Source organism: Sorex fumeus, unplaced genomic scaffold, assembly GCF_029834395.1.
Source record: "Sorex fumeus unplaced genomic scaffold, SorFum_2.1 ptg000045l, whole genome shotgun sequence".
NCBI lineage: Eukaryota > Metazoa > Chordata > Mammalia > Eulipotyphla > Soricidae > Sorex > Sorex fumeus.
This window is the reverse complement of record NW_026606102.1, coordinates 15,726,117-15,743,734: the sequence shown is the minus strand read 5'-3', so window position 1 is coordinate 15,743,734 and position 17,618 is coordinate 15,726,117. Positions and strand designations below refer to the sequence as shown.

Below are 17,618 nucleotides of genomic sequence, written 5' to 3'. Positions count from 1 at the left end.
GTCCTCTCTCTACTTTTTTAAAATGAATATTTCTAATTTTTATTTATACATACCTATGCATAAAAATATTTTTCAGATTTCTATCATATCATGTATTTACTTTTTTTAAATTTTTTTAAAAAAAAATTAGTGAAACACCATGAGGTACAGTTGTAGACTTACAAATGTTTGTGCTTGGGTTTCGATTATATTCGAGTACCCATCCCTCCACCAGTGCCCATTTTCCACCACCTCTGATTCCAGTATCCCTCCCACCCCCCATCCCACCCTGCCTCTGTGGCAGGGCATTCCCTTTTGTTCTCTCTCCTTTTGGGTGCTGTTGTTTGCAAAAGAGGCACTGAGTGGAAATCATGTTCGGTCTATAGTCTACTTTCAGCATGCATCTCCCATCCTGCTCTCCCTACTTTTTAATGTATTTTTTTCTCCTGGTGTAAGATCTGGTAAATTTTCTTTTTGGTTTGCTTGTGGTTGTAAAAATTGTAATTATTTTTTCCTTTTGGTTTCTGGGCCATACCCAGGGGAGCTCAGGGCTTGCTCAGGGATCATGTAGGGTGCTGGGGGTTGAGATCGGGTTGTTTGCATGTAAGGCAAATACCTTACCTGCTGTACTCTGGCCCCTACAAATTATAATTCTTGAATATAAAGTAGGCTGACCATCTGACCTACATATTTATCACTTACGGTAATGTTGATAACTAAGGTTTGAGTGTCAGACTGTCCTAAATCCCGGTTATGTATTAAGTAGGAAAATGAACTGGAAAATGTTTTATAGGATAATATACTTTATTACTTAAAGTTTATTATTCTCATAATTACACTCTACAATTTAGAAGTCTGAAACATAAGAGAAGTTTCCACAGAGAGCCCAAATGAATCTGAACAGGTATAGAGAAAAAGGTGAAACTCTGTAAATAGTGCCACTTAGCTCTCAGGAGTACTTATCTGTCCTTTTCAAGCACAGGTGTTGGAGACAGTGAACATTGTAAAATATAATCACAAATGACTCTAAAACACTCATTCTACACAAATAAGCATGGAGATAAATATATACTTATATAATATATACATTCTTTAATATTATATTGGTCCACTGAGTATACATATTTTAACAAAAGATAATAATCTATTTAATCCAGTTAAACATACATAAGATTAGGGTACACTTATTACATCAAAAGCTGGAGTTTATAAGTTACAGTTATTTAATATTTTCCAGAGTGTTTTTAATTAAAAAAAATATTTTAAAAGTTTTTCAAACATCTGTTCATTTTCCCAGTGCAAAAGAAGGTTATTCAAGTCAACTTACCTTTTATTTACTGACTTGTATGGGAAAGAAAAAAAAACCCAAAACCACTACTTAAATCCCAATTCCCAACACTACCTTCTTCTTATTCTTTTTGCAGGGGAGCTGTGCTACCCCCGGTGGTGCTTAGGGCTTACTTCTGTCTCTGTGCTGAGGGGAACAATGGGCTGCTGGGGATCAAACCTGGGTTTACTACGTGCATGGCAAATGCCCTACCAGCTCTGGCCCCACCAATACTACCTTCTTCATCACCATCTGAGAATAACCTTAAGTCACCAGATTAGTTTATAAATAGGAAAACCTTGCAATTATGCATTCAGCCCTTGCTTCGTATGTATGACTCTTATGCTGAAATGTCTCCATTTATAAAAGTAGAAAAACGTTAGCAGTGCAAGAAAGTGGCTTAAGTTTGTTTTAAACAGCAGCTGTCCAATTGTGTGTGGAGAGAATAAAAGCACCATTTCAAGATGAAGTTAACTGAATATTTTGGAATTTATTCATAGGCTAGGCATTAAGTCACTCTGATTAACACAGATCAAACCACCTTGACTTAGTGACCACAGATGCTTTTAATTAGTCATTAGGTGCAATTTTCTTTATCTTGGTATTCAGTACAGTATCTAAGTCAGTAACTGATGATTATAATATTTAGATTACAATTAACAGCCTACTTCACAGTCTATTTCCAATTCAGCTTGACTGCTGGGTCAGTTTTACAGGATATGGGCTTTTAATACAAGAAGAGCTCTGATAATTTGGCAATTTGGCAGGTCTATTCTCTACCAATTAAAAGAATAAGATTTTTCTTGCTATCTTGCCAATTTTACTGGTGAAAAACATGAAGAAATTAAATTATTTTAAATTATGAGGATGGGCAAGATGTAATAGTATGATTTATTTAATATATCACCTTTTCCATTTGTATTCAGTGGAAGTTTTTATATTTCAAGTAATTAAGCCTTCATTAAAGCAAACCATATATACATATATGTGTATATATGCAGTATAAAAAATTAAAGTACCTTCCAGTTCTAGCTTGCTCATGTTTCTTCTGCACAAATACAAGAATAAACCTACCATGAACTGAAGAGGATGATATCATAGCAAAGGCAGGACGGCTGCCAGGATAAGATGTTTGCTTACCTTATACTGAAGGGTGTATTTTAGGTGATAAATGTTTCCAGTATAGCACTTAAAATTATAGAGAGGTATCTGTTTATCTTTAAATTCAGAAAAAAAAAATTTAAATATATTTCCCACCATGAGGTGTTTGTTAACATTTTTATTTAGGAAAAAGTTGAGTCTGGAGTTGTAATGGTTCAACCTACACACCACCTTTTCAATAGTGGAGTCAATTTATGTGAAATATTTTTCCTTGTCTCTAAATAAATTTAATAGTATTTTTATTATAAGGAAATTATAAACATGCACCTTAAACTAGCCAATCTGCACAATCATCAGAGAAATAGGATGTTCTTCCCTCCCTCAAATATTCAAGTGGTGGGAGAAAATACTGCAAACTTTAAGGACCCCTCCACTTAGCTATCAGAGTAACTATAGAACAAAGGTAGCACAAGGATGGAGCTATTTTTCTATATTCCAGAAGGCAGCAGTGAGGGTGCTCTAGCTTTACAAGTAAAAGTAGCATAGGCAAGCAAAAGCTCACAGTAAATGCACACCATAACAGGGGTCCAGGTTAAACTGTCTGACTAGGTTACTGGTTTTACAGCAAAAACAAAACAAAACAAAACAAAAACCCAAAAAAACCCCAACCTGAAATGGAGTAGAAAACAAATGCCCTCCCCAACCCCAGGGGGAAAAAAAAGCCCCAAAAAACTTTTGTCACATTTACAGGAATCTCAAACCTTTTGTATTCCCATGCTGATAGGTAGTTTTGAAACACACTGTAAATAGCTTCAGTATTCAGGAAGAATATTGTCTGGTTGACAGATGACAGGAGTCCTTAAGCTTCTGATATTTCAGACTTGCTAAGTGCGATTGCCAGCTCTAAGTCTTCTTGCTCTTGCTGATTCAGTCGGGCAAGCCGTTGTTCCTCCTCTCTTTCACTTTCCCTCTTGGCCCATTCAATCATGTCTTCTTCAGAGGGATACTGCCATTTAAAAGATAAGTAAGTAAATAAATAAGACAAATAAAAGGAAAAAAGTTTACATAAAAGGGCACTACTTCTTTCACCTGGAAAACCATGCACATAATCTTGTCTCCACACACGGTGTGAAAGGTTACTGGACTAGGGCTCAACAAGAACAAAACTCAAGGTAGCATCTACATTGGTCAGTTACACACTAAAAGCATGTCTTAGTTTACCTATTTTGTGGCTCTGGGGTCACACCCAGCGGTGCTCAGGGGCTATTCTCAACTGTATGCTCCTCAGATCGAACTGGGGTTGACAACATGCAAGGTAAGCCCTGAAGGCCTGCACTTCTAGCCTCAAAAACCATCATTTTAAAAAAAAAGTAGAAAAGATTAGGGTAGGCCAGATTTAAAAAGGAGAAAATTCTAGTCTTTTTTCATTTTTATTTATTTATTTTTGGGGCACACCTGGAGATGCTCAGGAGTTACTCCTGGTTCATGCACTCAGGAATTACTCCTGGCGGTGCCCTGGGGACCATATGGGATGCTGGGAATCGAACCTAGGTCAGCTGCGTGCAAGGCAAACTCCCTACCCGCTGTGCTATTGCTCCAGCCCCGAGAATTCTAGTCTTTTTATGTACTGCAAACATTTACTATTAGTGAGCCATTTTGGCATGAAAAGTCACCGGTAATCCCACTGGTGATTTTCTACCTTCTCCTAACCTTTTATGTATAGAAAACTATGCAGCAAAGAATGTACTAAGTTTGGGGTGATGGGAGGGAAACTGGGAACATTGGTGGTGGGAAATGTACACTGGTGGAGGGATAGGTTATAATTCATGATGTGGGAACATTGCATGACAGAAACCCCACCATGAATTAGCTACACATAAGAGTATTGAGTATACCAACAACATGTAGACGGAGTCATTTTTTTTGAAACATTACGAAGATTTTGGCAGGCTTTGAGAACTTTTGTTTTTTGGACCACTCCCGGCTGTGCTCAGAGATCACTCCTGGCAGTGCTTGGGGGACCTTATGTGGTGCCAGGGATCGAACTAGCCAAGGCAAGTACCTTACCCACCACACTAGCTCTCCAACCCTGTTGATACAGACTAAATAAAGTCTAGCACTGGTAATTATTATGAGGGGAAATATTTTTTTCTATCAGATACTAGTATCTGATACTATCAGATACTAAATTTAAAACTCTATTTGGTTTCAAGTCTTGTCATTCAGATAAAATTAAAAAAAAATTGACAGGAAAATAGTAGTTTTCTTTTCCCTATGAAATAAGCTCCTTGGAGAAGCTTATAATATCAATATCATTTTCCATCAATATAAAGAAAGTCATTTTATTATAACCTATTTTATATTATAGTATATTGAGATCTTTGCAGTATTAAATAGGGAAAATGCCTTAGCTATTTTTCTTTTTTGGTCCACAAAAGCGGAGCTGAAGGGGTATTCCTGGCTTATGTGCTTAAGAGTGATCCCTGGCAGTGGTCGGGGGACTACAGAACTGGGATCCACTGAATTGTAAGGCAAGTGCCTTACTCCTGCACTAACTCCCTGGTCAATATTGTTTGGAATAGTTTTTCTTTTTGGCAGGGAGGGGTTTGGGGCCACATCCTTAGGCACTGAGGGTACTATTCTGTTCAGTGCCAGCGACACCCAGTGGCTTAGCTACTTTTCAAGTATGATTCCAACCAGACTTGGACTTTCTAAAATCATCTTTAAGGTAGTAACAAACTGCCAGGTATCACAATCTGCCAGAGGCTTATTTTATAAGGATTATAATCTCTTACAAAGGGAAAATTTTAATTCTTAAGCAAGTAAAATTCCACCTAATGAAAGTTAAGCCAATATGATTCTGATACTCCGTTTTCCAATATACCATATATTGATACTTGGGCTGAGGAGGAGTGCTCAGTGGTTGAGTGCAAGTTTTACATGTATAATGTTCTGTGTTTGATCCACAGCAGCATAAATACACACAAAATTCATTTCCCTTCTTCACATTCACAGGAAGCAACTGGAATTTACAGAACATATTCCAAAGTTGAATAGCTCAGTCTACTTATCTGCCTTAGTTGCATGTGAATTCCTGCTTATTCCTTTAAATAAGAAATGACTACAAGGAAAAAGACTGGCTCAGTGACTCACGGCTGACTGTGGAGCCACCTGACCATAAGATTTTCTGGTTGCAGAGAACAATCCCTTTGGTATTTGGAACAGGTAGAGAAAATGAAGGTCATCTGCCTGAAAATTTTACTTTTCTGAGAAAACAAATTTTTGCTTTTAAGCCCCCACCTCCCAAACTTATTTTTTGTTTTGGGGTGACACCTGGCAATGCTCAGGGTTTACTCCTGACAGTGCTATGGATCACACCTAGTGGGGCTCAGGGTACCACATCAGGTGCCAGAGATTGAATCTGAGTTGGGCGTGTGCAAGGTAAACACCCTATATGATGCTCTTTCTCTCCAACCCTGGCCCCAAACTTATTTTTATCTGAGCAGTAATGTCATTATTTTATGTCCCTCCAGAATGATGTTTCTGTATCTGGTCAACCACATCTGGGATCTCAGCACCCTGCCTATATATGCCATTACCATAGCATCCAGCCATTGTATTTACCAGTCTATCAATTTCAGTCAGCTCTGAGAGAATGAAGAATAAATACACAAGGGTAATGAATTAAGAGTTATACAAATAAGTAAAATTACTTAGCTCATAATAATACTAATTCCGCTGGCATTTATTTATTTATTTATTTTGCTTTTTGGGTTATACCCGGCGATGCACAGGGGTTACTCCTGGCTCTGAACTCAGGAATCACTCCTGGTGGTGCCCAGGGGACCATATAGGATGCTGGGAATCGAACCCAGGTCGGCCACATGGAAGGCAAACACCCTACCTGCTGTGCTATCCTCCAGCCCTGGCATTTATGTTTTAAAATACATAGAACCAGAGATTTACTTTCCATTCCAAGAACCCTGTCCCCTATACTCTCGCAAACAGTAGCTGATGACTCTCCAGAAATCAACAAAGCTCAGTACACAAACACACATACACCATCACAAATACACAAACTTATTACTGGCATTATTCACCCAAAGGCAGAGAGAAAATGACTCTTAACTACATCTGCAAAATAAAAACTGTCAGGATTTTACTTATGTTATCAAGAAAGGTTGTAAAACAATTTGTATATATCTCAAGAGCTAAAAGTATTAAAATAATCTGTGAAAGGAATCCTTAAAGAACCATCAAAATAGAATCAGACAGAGGTTTGGTTGGGGGATAAAGATCATTTTTACTATATTGGTAAGCTTAGTCAAAATGATACAAATTTGGCAGACTCCAAAGTAATTGTTGAAAACTGTTCAAACTGTAAATGGAATATATTTTCCCCCAAACAGCCCATTCACAGTACTTACAGCACTGAAGTTAGCAAAATTGCTTGGGTCAGCCTCTTTATTGGTAGTGGAAGTAGTAGTAGTAGTAGAAGTAAATGAATCGCAAAACATATCAGGATCTTTTTCTTTGGGGCTATCACTGCCTGGGAAAGGCTGAAATGGATCATTCAGTTTAAAGGGATCGGAAGAATCCAATTTGTTGATGGATCTTTTCCCTGGATCAAAATCATTAAAATTAACTCAACCAGAAAATATGGCAAACACAAACACACAAGAACATGAATGCAGGGGGTTTAAAGAACTAGGGCTGCCAAAACACACTGTAAATATAGGCTTAAAAGGCCACACCAACCATCTGTCCTAAATTTTCACACTCAACCTGTATACATTTCAGCTCAGTTTTGCTAAATAAAAATAAACACACACACAAAAAGCAAAGGAGTAGGGGTTGGGCCAGGAATCACACTTTCATCCCAAGAATAAATGTTTTACCCAGAAGCAGCATGTTTCAAAGAGAAAAAAAATTAAAAAGGAGAATGAAAAATAAATAAAGACAGAAATGGGCTCTGTGGTTATAACCTAACCTCATCCTGAATTTTAATCAATTATCCACTAGAGGCAGAAAGGACAAGTGACCTTTGAAAAAATGCCAAAATTCTTCACATTCTTCTTAGATCTATGTACAACATTAAGCACTAAAAAAAATTAAAAATTACTTTCACGAACTATATGCGTACTTTGCTATCTATAATATCTCAAACTGAAGTCTATGGCCTAAATCTTAGTGACAGCACATAAAAATTAATCTTTTACTAAATAACAGCATACTGCTGCTCATCGACTCATCACTATTTCCAAACAAGTTCTTTAATTTTATAAGTACTAAGAATATTAGTACTTCTTGAAAATCTCATTAGAGTTGGTTCAGATGTATTTTTCCTAAAATGCATTAAGTGGGTAATAGAAATCATAACAGTATTTTTTAAAATTATTATTATTACAGCAGTCTACAGAAAAGAGATCCAAGGTTATCTAGGCAAAATAGAATTACTGCTATGCCTAGGTATCTCAGGCGCAGACATAAGAAATTGCACACTCAAGATTACAGAGCTAGTCAGAAGATACCTAGAATTATAAACTAAACCTTTAAGTCCCAATTCAGTGCCCTCTCCAATAAGTCACTTTCTTCCTTGAACTTTCTACTGTAATATAGTTACTTAGCTGAAGATTCTTAGATTTTGTGAAAGCATGAGTATATTATATTCACCTCATCATATAGGAATAAAACTTGAAATGCACAGATTACAGACTGGTGTGTGTGTGTGTGTGTGTGTGTGTGTGTGTGTGTGTGTGTGTGTGTGTGTGTTATGGGTCCCATACTCCTGGATGCTGAGGTTTTAAACCTGGGTTGGCTGCATGCAAGATAATCGCCTTACTCACTGGCCCTTCTTTTCTGCTTTTATGTTTGTTTGTTTTTCTGTTTTTGGGTCACATCCAGCAGTGCTCAATAGTTACTCCTGGCTTTGCACTTAGGAATGACTTCTGGTGGTGGTTGGGAGACCATAAGAGATGCTGGGAAACAAACCCAGGTTGGCCTTGTGCAATGAAAACACTACCTGCTATTCTATTGCTCTGGCCCTGCCCTTTTATGGTTTTAAATTTTTTTCTAAAAACTGTACCCTCTAGTATATATATGATACTAACTACTTTTCCTTGAAAGATAGGAACTTATTACCTTGTTTATCTGATTTCCAAAAGATAACTGAGTATTAATAATTATATAAGCAATTCTTTTCTTTTTTGTCTTTTAGATCATACCTAGCAGTGTTCAGTGCTTACTCCTGGCTCTGTGCTCAGGATCACTCCTTGTGGGACTCAGGGGACCAGACAGGATGCCGGGAAATGAACCCAGTTCAGCTGCTTGCAATATAAGAGCCCAGACTGCTGTACTATCCTCCTGGTCCCTATGAGCAATTCTTTAACTTGACAAAGGAAAATAATCTGTTCAAGAAATACCATAAGGAGGCTATTGAGAAAAGGCAAGAATAATAATCTATACTAGTGCTGAAAACTTACCAAGGAATGGTATGTAATTAAAACAATGTGCCAGATGTGTGTATTCAGCAGCTAGCATTGCATTTACTCAGAGGATGGCATTTTTAGTGACTTCTCATGAACTCTATCTCTATTAAAAAAAAACAAAATGCCTTTCCTCTTATTGGATGCTAAAAGTGAAACCATAATTCAAAAAAGGGGGAAATTTTATAATTGATTTCTGAAACTCCAAAAATCACTTCTATAAAATGAAAGATTCTCTTATTAAGTGAGGTAAGACCATATATTCCTTCAAGAAAAACAATGTCTTCTTTGCTACACTCTGGATGTCAATGAAGGCCATATATTCTCATGTTAAAGAATTTAAGAAAAACTTCACATTTGGCAGGAATAGAAGGGAATGTTGAGTTAATCTCACAGAAATTATTTAAAAAACAAATTATTGTTGGACTTACCACAACGAGCAAGACATTTCATTGATATTTCCCTTTTTCTATCAACAATCTCTTTTGCTACAAGACTAGCTCACGACAGCCCCCTGTAGCCTCTAAGTGCGTCTGAGGTCAGAACAGGTGCCAGCTGCAGGCTAATGCATGTTTTCTCATTGCAAGGTCCCTCACAGAAAGCTAGGGGGCCACACAGGATAGTTCACAGAAAGACCCACAGAAAGACCTTTAACTGATTCAGGAGAGATACTGATTCGCCTACCAGGTGGTGGTGGGCAGGGTCTTGTTGGCGTTCCAATCTTTGGCGGCAGTGCTGGGGGTATGTCTTCATTTTTAACTGATGCTTCCTCGAGCACATTCTTTGTAATGACCACACTGCTGACAGAGCTCGATGCAGCTGAACTAAAAGGATCTTCATTGTTGACCTTCGAATAGAAATTATACAGTTACATACATTATACCAACCAAACTGCATGGATGGGCAGCGTGTGGAAGAATAGTCTCTTTTGTTTTTGGGCCACACCTGGTGGTGCTCACAGCTTACCCCTGGCTGGGCTCATGAATCACTCCTGACTGGCTTGGGGAAACATATAGCGTATGGGGGATCAAACTCAGGTTGCTGTGTACAAGGCAAGTGACTTATATGCTGTACTATTCTTCTAGTCCCTGGAAGAATAATCTTAAGTCTTATGTAGCCTCACTTATTATTTCAATTATGAAAGCACCATTGTTTTAATCTTGCATTCAGGACCCAAAAAGACAAATTAAGAAAGATTGTTTCTTGGTGGTGGTGAAGTAACTTCTACACCAAAACCACAAGCTTAAATACTACTGTAACCACATTATCTAAATTAAAGTATTTTAAACGTTCTTTACGAGCAGTGAATAAGATAACACTAATTATTAAGTGCAAGCAATAGAAAAGCCAACTCTGGATTAAAGATTTGTCAAGTTTCAAGTAATAGAATACCACGTACAGCCCATTTTAGTTTATGTGATTTATGCACCACGCCTGGCAGAGGTCAGGAGATAGTCTCAGCTCTATGCTCGGGGTCACTCTTGGTGTTGCTTTTAAAATCATGCAGTAATGCAGACAGTATCTATACCTCCTGCATGTAAAGCATGTGCTCAGGCCATTGAGTTATCTCTCTGACCCCTTGAGTTCCCATTGAAAAGAACTGTGTGTCTTTTATCAAATGACTATCTTATCCAAAATATTTTTAAAGAGAAAAAAGTACCATTATAGTTAACACTAATAGTAAAAAAAAAGCATCTGACAAAATATTAAATATTATGTGAAAGTCAATTTATAAGGCAAAACACCAACCCCACAGAAAGGTAAGTTTGTGTGTGTGTGTTTTGCTTTGCTTTGTTTTTAAGTTTTGGGGTCTCAACTGGAGTTGCTCAGGAGTTACTCCTGGCTCTGCAGTCAGGAATTACTCCTGGCAATGGTTGGGGGACCATATGGGATGCTGGGATTGAACCTGGGTCAGGCATGTGCAGGGCAAGTGCCCTACTGGCTGTAGTATCTTTCTAACTCCAGAAGAGTAAGTCTAAATAGGGGCCTAAGGACTATATCTTTCTGATACATGGAGTAATACAAGATTTACTCTTTCTTTTTTAGGGGGAGGAGCTTGTAAACAGTGTTCACAGGATTTTGGAGTCACTCCCAGTGAGGGTAAACCTAGCTGGATGGTTCTATGTGAGGGCATTTTAATGTGGCACCGCAGGGCTAATGCAGGGACTACCAGGTCTACACCCAGCAGTGCTCAGGGGCTTGAAGGCTACACTCAGTGGTGCTGAGTAGGGGGTGGTGCTCGAAGAGTCATGAAGAGTTGGGAGTTAAACTCCTGCAATACAGAGTATGCACTCGTGAACCTTGTGCTATCTCCCCAATCCCAAGGTTCACTCTTTTTCAATCTACTTAGGCCAGAGTTTCTCTACAGTAGCACTACTGATATCTGGGTTAAATACAATTCCACATTGCGAGGGAGTTAGACATTTAAAAGCATTCCTGGTTTTTATCTATTAGGCAAGAATAGCACCTAGACACCCATCCCCAGATGACAACCAAATATGCTCCGAGATATTGTCAAATGTTTCCTGACAAAAATGGGGCAGGGCTGAGAATAACATTCCACTGAGGACCAATGACACAGACAATTTAACGTGCACTCTTAACTGCCTCAACTGATTCTAGAGCTATACTTAAAAATAAGTAGTGGATTATTTATGTTACTAACTCAGCCTCAGAATATTAGATCAAGTACCCAATGCAGAGAGGATACAATGAGTGCCAGATTTTATACCTACTTATTATTAGGGGAAGTTATTAGGGGAAGTGTACTTCAATTGGGGAAAAAAATATGCCCCCGAAGACAGAAGCAGAAGATTATAATGCCTTGTATTATCATCACTGTCTTTATGCAGGGAAATATCTATTTTAACGACATTTTAGCTTTCATTTTTATCTGAAAGCAACATCTACTGTAATTTATTTTTAATCTTTATTTATTTTAAAAATTTAATCATTGTGAATTGTGAATGACAAAGTCACAAAGTTATTCATGATTGGGTTTCAGAGGTACAAGGTTCCAACACCAATCCCTTCACCAGTGTCCACATCCCTCCACCAATGTCCCCAGTGTCCTTCCCTACAGCCTCTATGGCAGGTGCTTTTTCCTTTTAGGCACTGTGGTTTACCATACTTGTAACTAATTTATTGAAGTCAGGTTACAGTGTCTATGAGAGAGTCATGTAATTGAGCAAGAATTGTCCCTTGATGGAAACAGAGTATATTTTACCTTCCCACTAATGACTGATTACCTTTGACAATGTGCTGAAGTCAGCAAATCCATCTTCAAATGATTCATTTCCAAAAACAGAAGCAAAGGGGTCTGCGGCTAAAATGAATAAAGGAAATCAATGCAACTGAGCAGAAAGCCATAAACTTTTCGCAACGAAGTCATAAAATTCATGCTTCTCTTACTTGGTAATATACAGAAGAATGAAAAAGATCTAATCTCAAGTAATAATTTCCAAATTTATAACAAACTCACCAGATAACAAGCACACTGACAATCCTGTCAAAATGTATTCCTTTATGATGAAAAAAGCAGATGAACTTACTAAGTAAAGAGTTTACAGTTTTGAATATATATTGAGTATTGTTCTTATGTACTTAAACTAGTCCTAATATGTCAGTAAATTAAAAAAAAGTTAGCACCATTAATTCCAATTTTTTGTGTATTGCATTTACCAAAGGGGTGGAGTGACAACATAGCAGTAGGGGCGTTTGCCTTGCACGTGGCCGACCTGACCTACTCAGGTTCAATTCCTCTGCGCCTCTTGGAGAGCCCGGCAAGCTACTGATAGTATCTCGCCCGCACGGCAAAGTCTGGCAAGCTACCTGTGATGTATTCGATATGCCAAACACAGTAAGAACAAGTCTCACAATGGAGACATTACTGTGCCCGCTCGAGCAAATCGATGAACAAGGGGAGGACAGTGACAGTGACAGTGACAGTGCATTTACCAAAAGAATACCTTGGCTGAAATTAACTGTCTTTGAGGTTGGCTTTACCTACTGTGTATAAAGGCTACATCAATCAACTCAAAGAATGTTTAGAGGAATTGCTGCTTGATACAGGAAAATAGAAACAAAGCAAAGAATTGGGAAGAAAAGAGAAAAGGCAAGAAGAGCAAGCAAAGCAACACAGAAAAAGTTTTTGTTCTTTACTCAACTCTAGTTTTTTGTTTTTGGGCAACACTTGACAGTGCTCAGAGGTTACTCCTGAGAAACTCACTTAGGAATCACTCCCGGCAGGCTCTAGGGACCATATGGATTGCCAGGGATCTAATCCAGGTGGGCTGCAGGCAAGGCAAGCGCCTTAGTCACTGTACTACCTCTCTGGCCCCATTTTTCCTCAACTCTTATCTTTACATCAAATCAATTTTAGAACAATAGTGTGCCTAACCATTTAAATATTTAAAGTATGCCTTTAGCCTCTAAAACAGAGTATCCTGGACAAAAAGAGAAGCAAGAAAGATATGTATAATTTTTGTTGGCTTTGTCATTAAGACAATCATGGGGGAGATGAAGTAGGCAAGAGGGCATATAGAAAATAAAAAAAAATACCATACCTAAAAATCAGGGGGTATGGTGCCACCAGCAGGTCAATCTGTACCTGTGAGGCGAGTGCATCAGCAGCCTGATGGGGCCTTCAGACTTCCACATACCCCAAAATTGCTGCTGTGCCTTTGGCCAGATCTCAAAAACTTGGGGCAAAGTTTACCAAGAAAGTAAACAGTCAAAAGTTAGGTATGTGGGGAGACACACCCACAAACCACCTCCGGCTCAGTTATAATTGGAGGCATGGCCTCTCCAGTTCCTGATCGAACTGCTTAATGGCCATGATCCCAGAGACTCAGAAACAAATCTCGAAACCCAATAGCTTCTGGCAGAAATGTGCTCAGTCCCTGCAGTAGGTTACTGGCGCCGGGCCACCCCAGGTGGGAATAGGTCTTGTGCCTTGGCCTGGTCCCCCTGGTGGCACGGTGGCCTCCATCCTCCAGAGGCCACTGGACAGTTCGGTTTGGATCCGCAGTGACGAGACACATGGGATCTCACGGGATGGGGGTGGAGCTGGCCCTTTCCTCCTCACCCCAACGAGACCTCTAGTCGCTGCCCACGAATGGCCTCTCTGGCTCCTGAACAAGCTGCTTAACGGCCATGATCCCAGAGACTCTGGAACAAATCTCAGAACCCAGCAGGTTTTGGCAGAAATCCCTCCAGATTTAAGTGTTAAAATTTTGGAATTTCAAAATCACGTGGTCACTACTGCAGCTGCGCAACATCATATATTATTCATAACCAGCAATAGAAAACAAATTGTCTACTGTTGCCTTTTCAGCAGATCTGAGTGTTGGGGTAAAATCCCAAATAATAATGGTGGGTCTGGTGTCAAAATATTGAACATGATCAAAGTAGAGAGAGAGTAATGCGGAAATCATCTACCCCACAGGTCGGGAGGGTTTGGGATGGGGGTACACTGGGGTTTTGGGGCGTGGAGAATGGGCACTGGTGAAGTATGGGTGTTTCATTGCATGACTGAGACTTAAACCCAAAAGCTTTGTAACTGCTCTCACGGTGATTCAATAAATAAAATTATTGAAAAAAAAAAAAAGAAATATAGCACAGCGGGTAGGGCGTTCGCCTTACAAGCGGCCAACATGGCCGGCCCGAGTTCGATTCTTCCGCCCCTCTCGGAGAGCCCGGCAAGCTACCGAGAGTATTCGATATGCCAGACACAGTAACAACAAAATCTCCAATGGAGACGTTACTGGGCCCACTCGAGCAAATCGACGATCAACGGGAGGGCCTTTACCTTTACCTTTACCTTCATCAGAATAAAATATACCCCCTATAGCACTGGTCCAAACAATGAGGGACATATGTATCCTGGCTCACTTTTGCCAAACTGGAGAATTAACACTGGTAGGAATTTTCTGAGATACTGCTCATGGTTGGTGTTAAAGAGAGGCCTATCTAGAAGCCAGAAAGACTCGATGAATGTGAACTTGTTTAGATTGTATGTGTGCGAGATATCTGATGTGGAATGTGGGAAATAATTACGGGTGGCTTTCTTCCTCTTAATGCACACAAAAATGCTCAAGGCTATAAAAATCAGGCTTTAAATATAACTGTGACATTAATACAACGGTGACCTCTTCTCCCCAAGAATAAAGGTAATAAATACTTTGAAAAAATACATGAATGCATAGCAACAAAAAAATCATAATCTCATCATCAGAAATCGTCTTCACCAATATTCTAATATAATTCTTTAGCATCTTCTCTCCCTGGCAGACCTTTTCTTACATATCTGAGACTGTAACATACTAGTGGGACTCCACACCAGGCTGTGGCGCGGGTGAGAGCCCTCCCACCCCAAGGGACCAAGCCCTGGCAACCGACCTCCACTGCCCAACCACCGCCATGCTCCAGGCCACTTTCCAGATGCTCAGGCCAAGCCTCACGCAAGAATGAAATCCCACGGAACTCAAATAATGCGGAACTTTGTAACTCTCGACTCAATGGGTCCCGAACAGAGTTCCTCTGCCTGTCTCCCCCAGTCTCTGGTGACTCATGGATCATACCCATAAGCCACACCCTGCTGGCACCAGATAATCTCCTCATTGGCCACCCTCCAGAACTCATTGATGCTCCTCCCAGACGGGAGTATAAAAGAAGGCTCCCAGAACCATGCCTATGGACTCGGCACCAGGCTGTGGGGTGGGTGAGAGCCCTCCCCATCCCAAGGAACCTAGCCCCAGCAGCCAACCGACACTGCCCAACCACCGCCATGCTCCAGGCTGCGTTCTGGACCAGCACAGCCGCAAAGCGGCTATACATCACATTATAAGACACTTTTTACCCATTTATGCCTCTCAGAGAGCCCGGCAAGCTACCAGGAGTATCCTACCCGCACGGGCAGAGCCTGGCAAGCTCCCCGTGGTGTATTCGATATGCCAAATACAGTAACAACAATAAGTCTCATTCCCCTGACCCTGAAAGAGCCTCCAATTGTTGGGAAAAGACGAGTAAGAAGAGGCTGCCAAAATCTCAGGTCAGGGAGGAATAGAGATGTTACTGGCGCCTGCTCGAGTAATTCCACAATTAATGAGTTGACAGTGATAGAGTGACGGTGAACATACTAGTGTGCCATTTGGAGAGATGTGAATGACAAAGATTCACTTTAAGCAATTCACTTTTTATTTTTTATTTATTTATTTATTTTTATTGATCAGATGCCGTTTATTCCATTCTCCCCACGCGCCTGCCCCAGTCTCTCTAAGCCTCCCATTCTAGTCTCACACTGATCCTCATTCCCGTTTCCTCCTGTCTCTCCCACTCATCTCTCCGTGCTCCATCTTGCAGCTTCGGCTCTCTCTCTCTCTCTCTCTCTCTATGTGTTTGCTTCTGTATTCCTCCTCTACATTCTTCTCTCTGTCCCCCTTGCTAGGCTCTCCACGGTCCATCATGCTGCCCTGCTTTCTTTCTTCCTAGCTCTCTCTAGCTCTCTTGTTTCTCCAACTCCCCAGCCCTCTGGGCTGACAGTGCACCCAGTCAGGTAGCAAAATCCACATAAGAAAAAAGCCTTCTTGGACCCACCAAGTTCAAAGGGAACACCACCTAAAAGGTATTCCAAAGCCCTTCCTGACTGCCCCAGGCAAAAATACCTCTTAAGGTGTTTTTCTCCTTTCCTCACTCCAATAACTCTATCAACATCTTAATACTAGTTATATTTGTATGGACACAGTAAGAGATACCTTTGAGACTTGTAGGGCAGCTCTCCTGGGAACATCTTGCCACCGACTCAGACTTCAGTGCTCAGGCCAAAATCATTTCTAACCCTAGCAAGGTCCAAATCTAGTTATTACTTTTTGGAACATAACAGCATTTGTCCATGACCAAGCTCTTAATTTATAGTTAAGTATTATGGCGCTTTGGCCAGGCCCATCTCGATGCCAGGGTAGCACATAGCTTACTGCTTTCCCTGGGTCCATCCAGTCCCTTGCTGGGACCCAGCTTTTGGGGGCGCAAGGAAGTAAAGGCAGCTGAGGCTTAGGTGAGAGAACAGATGCCCAGGAGGGAAATATCACTGAGAGTCATATTACAACAGCATGTCTTCTTGTGTCCAAACAAAAAGGACAAGCAATTCACTTTTTAATCCTTACATCCTGATTTAATTGCCAGCATTCATTAGTGCTTGACATATTATACATCTGTTTATTGTCTATTTCCCCTGTACTAGTTCTTATACAGAAAGGAACTTTATCTGGTTCACTGTAGTCTTGAGGCCTGGAACAAGATCTGGCAAACAGGAGAAACTCAAGTTTGCTGAAAATAGTGAAATAAAATGGGAACTGAAACCAGCTATTTATGAAGGTCCACCAAACAGATAATCTTTCTGAGATAAACAGTCTATCAATATGGAATAAGACAAACTAGCTACTGGGGCCAGAGTGATAATCCAGCGGGAAGGGCCAACCTGGGTTCAATCCCCGGCATCCCACATGGTCCCCCCAAGCACCGCCTGGAGTAATTTCTGAATGCAAAGCCAGGTGTAACCCCTGAGCATTGCTGGATGTGACTTAAAATGCAAAAAAGAAAAGAAAAAGAAAAAAGAAAAACTAGTTATAAGGCTCTTACCAGACAATATTGAGATGAGGAAGAAACAGCTAAGTCACAACCAATAAGACAGTGAAGTTCAAGATCAGAGAAAATATACAAGAGATATT

General features: G+C 40.0%; 1 protein-coding gene across 2 annotated transcripts in view; it reads right to left on the bottom strand.

The window, feature by feature from the left end:
• Positions 1 to 1,046: 1,046 nt before the first annotated feature.
• Positions 1,047 to 17,618, bottom strand: part of EPS15 (epidermal growth factor receptor pathway substrate 15) — a 156,342-nt gene continuing 139,770 nt past the window's right edge. The window contains exons 22-25 of one of the 2 annotated variants that reach the window (XM_056122410.1): positions 12,141 to 12,217; positions 9,577 to 9,739; positions 6,835 to 7,028; positions 1,047 to 3,413 (exon numbers count right to left, since the gene is read on the bottom strand). In XM_056122410.1, the coding sequence (XP_055978385.1) occupies positions 3,267 to 3,413; positions 6,835 to 7,028; positions 9,577 to 9,739; positions 12,141 to 12,217 (581 nt within the window). In that variant the 3' untranslated portion in view covers positions 1,047 to 3,266. The remainder of the gene's footprint in view (positions 3,414 to 6,834; positions 7,029 to 9,576; positions 9,740 to 12,140; positions 12,218 to 17,618) is intronic. The other variant, XM_056122411.1, reaches the window with a different exon arrangement.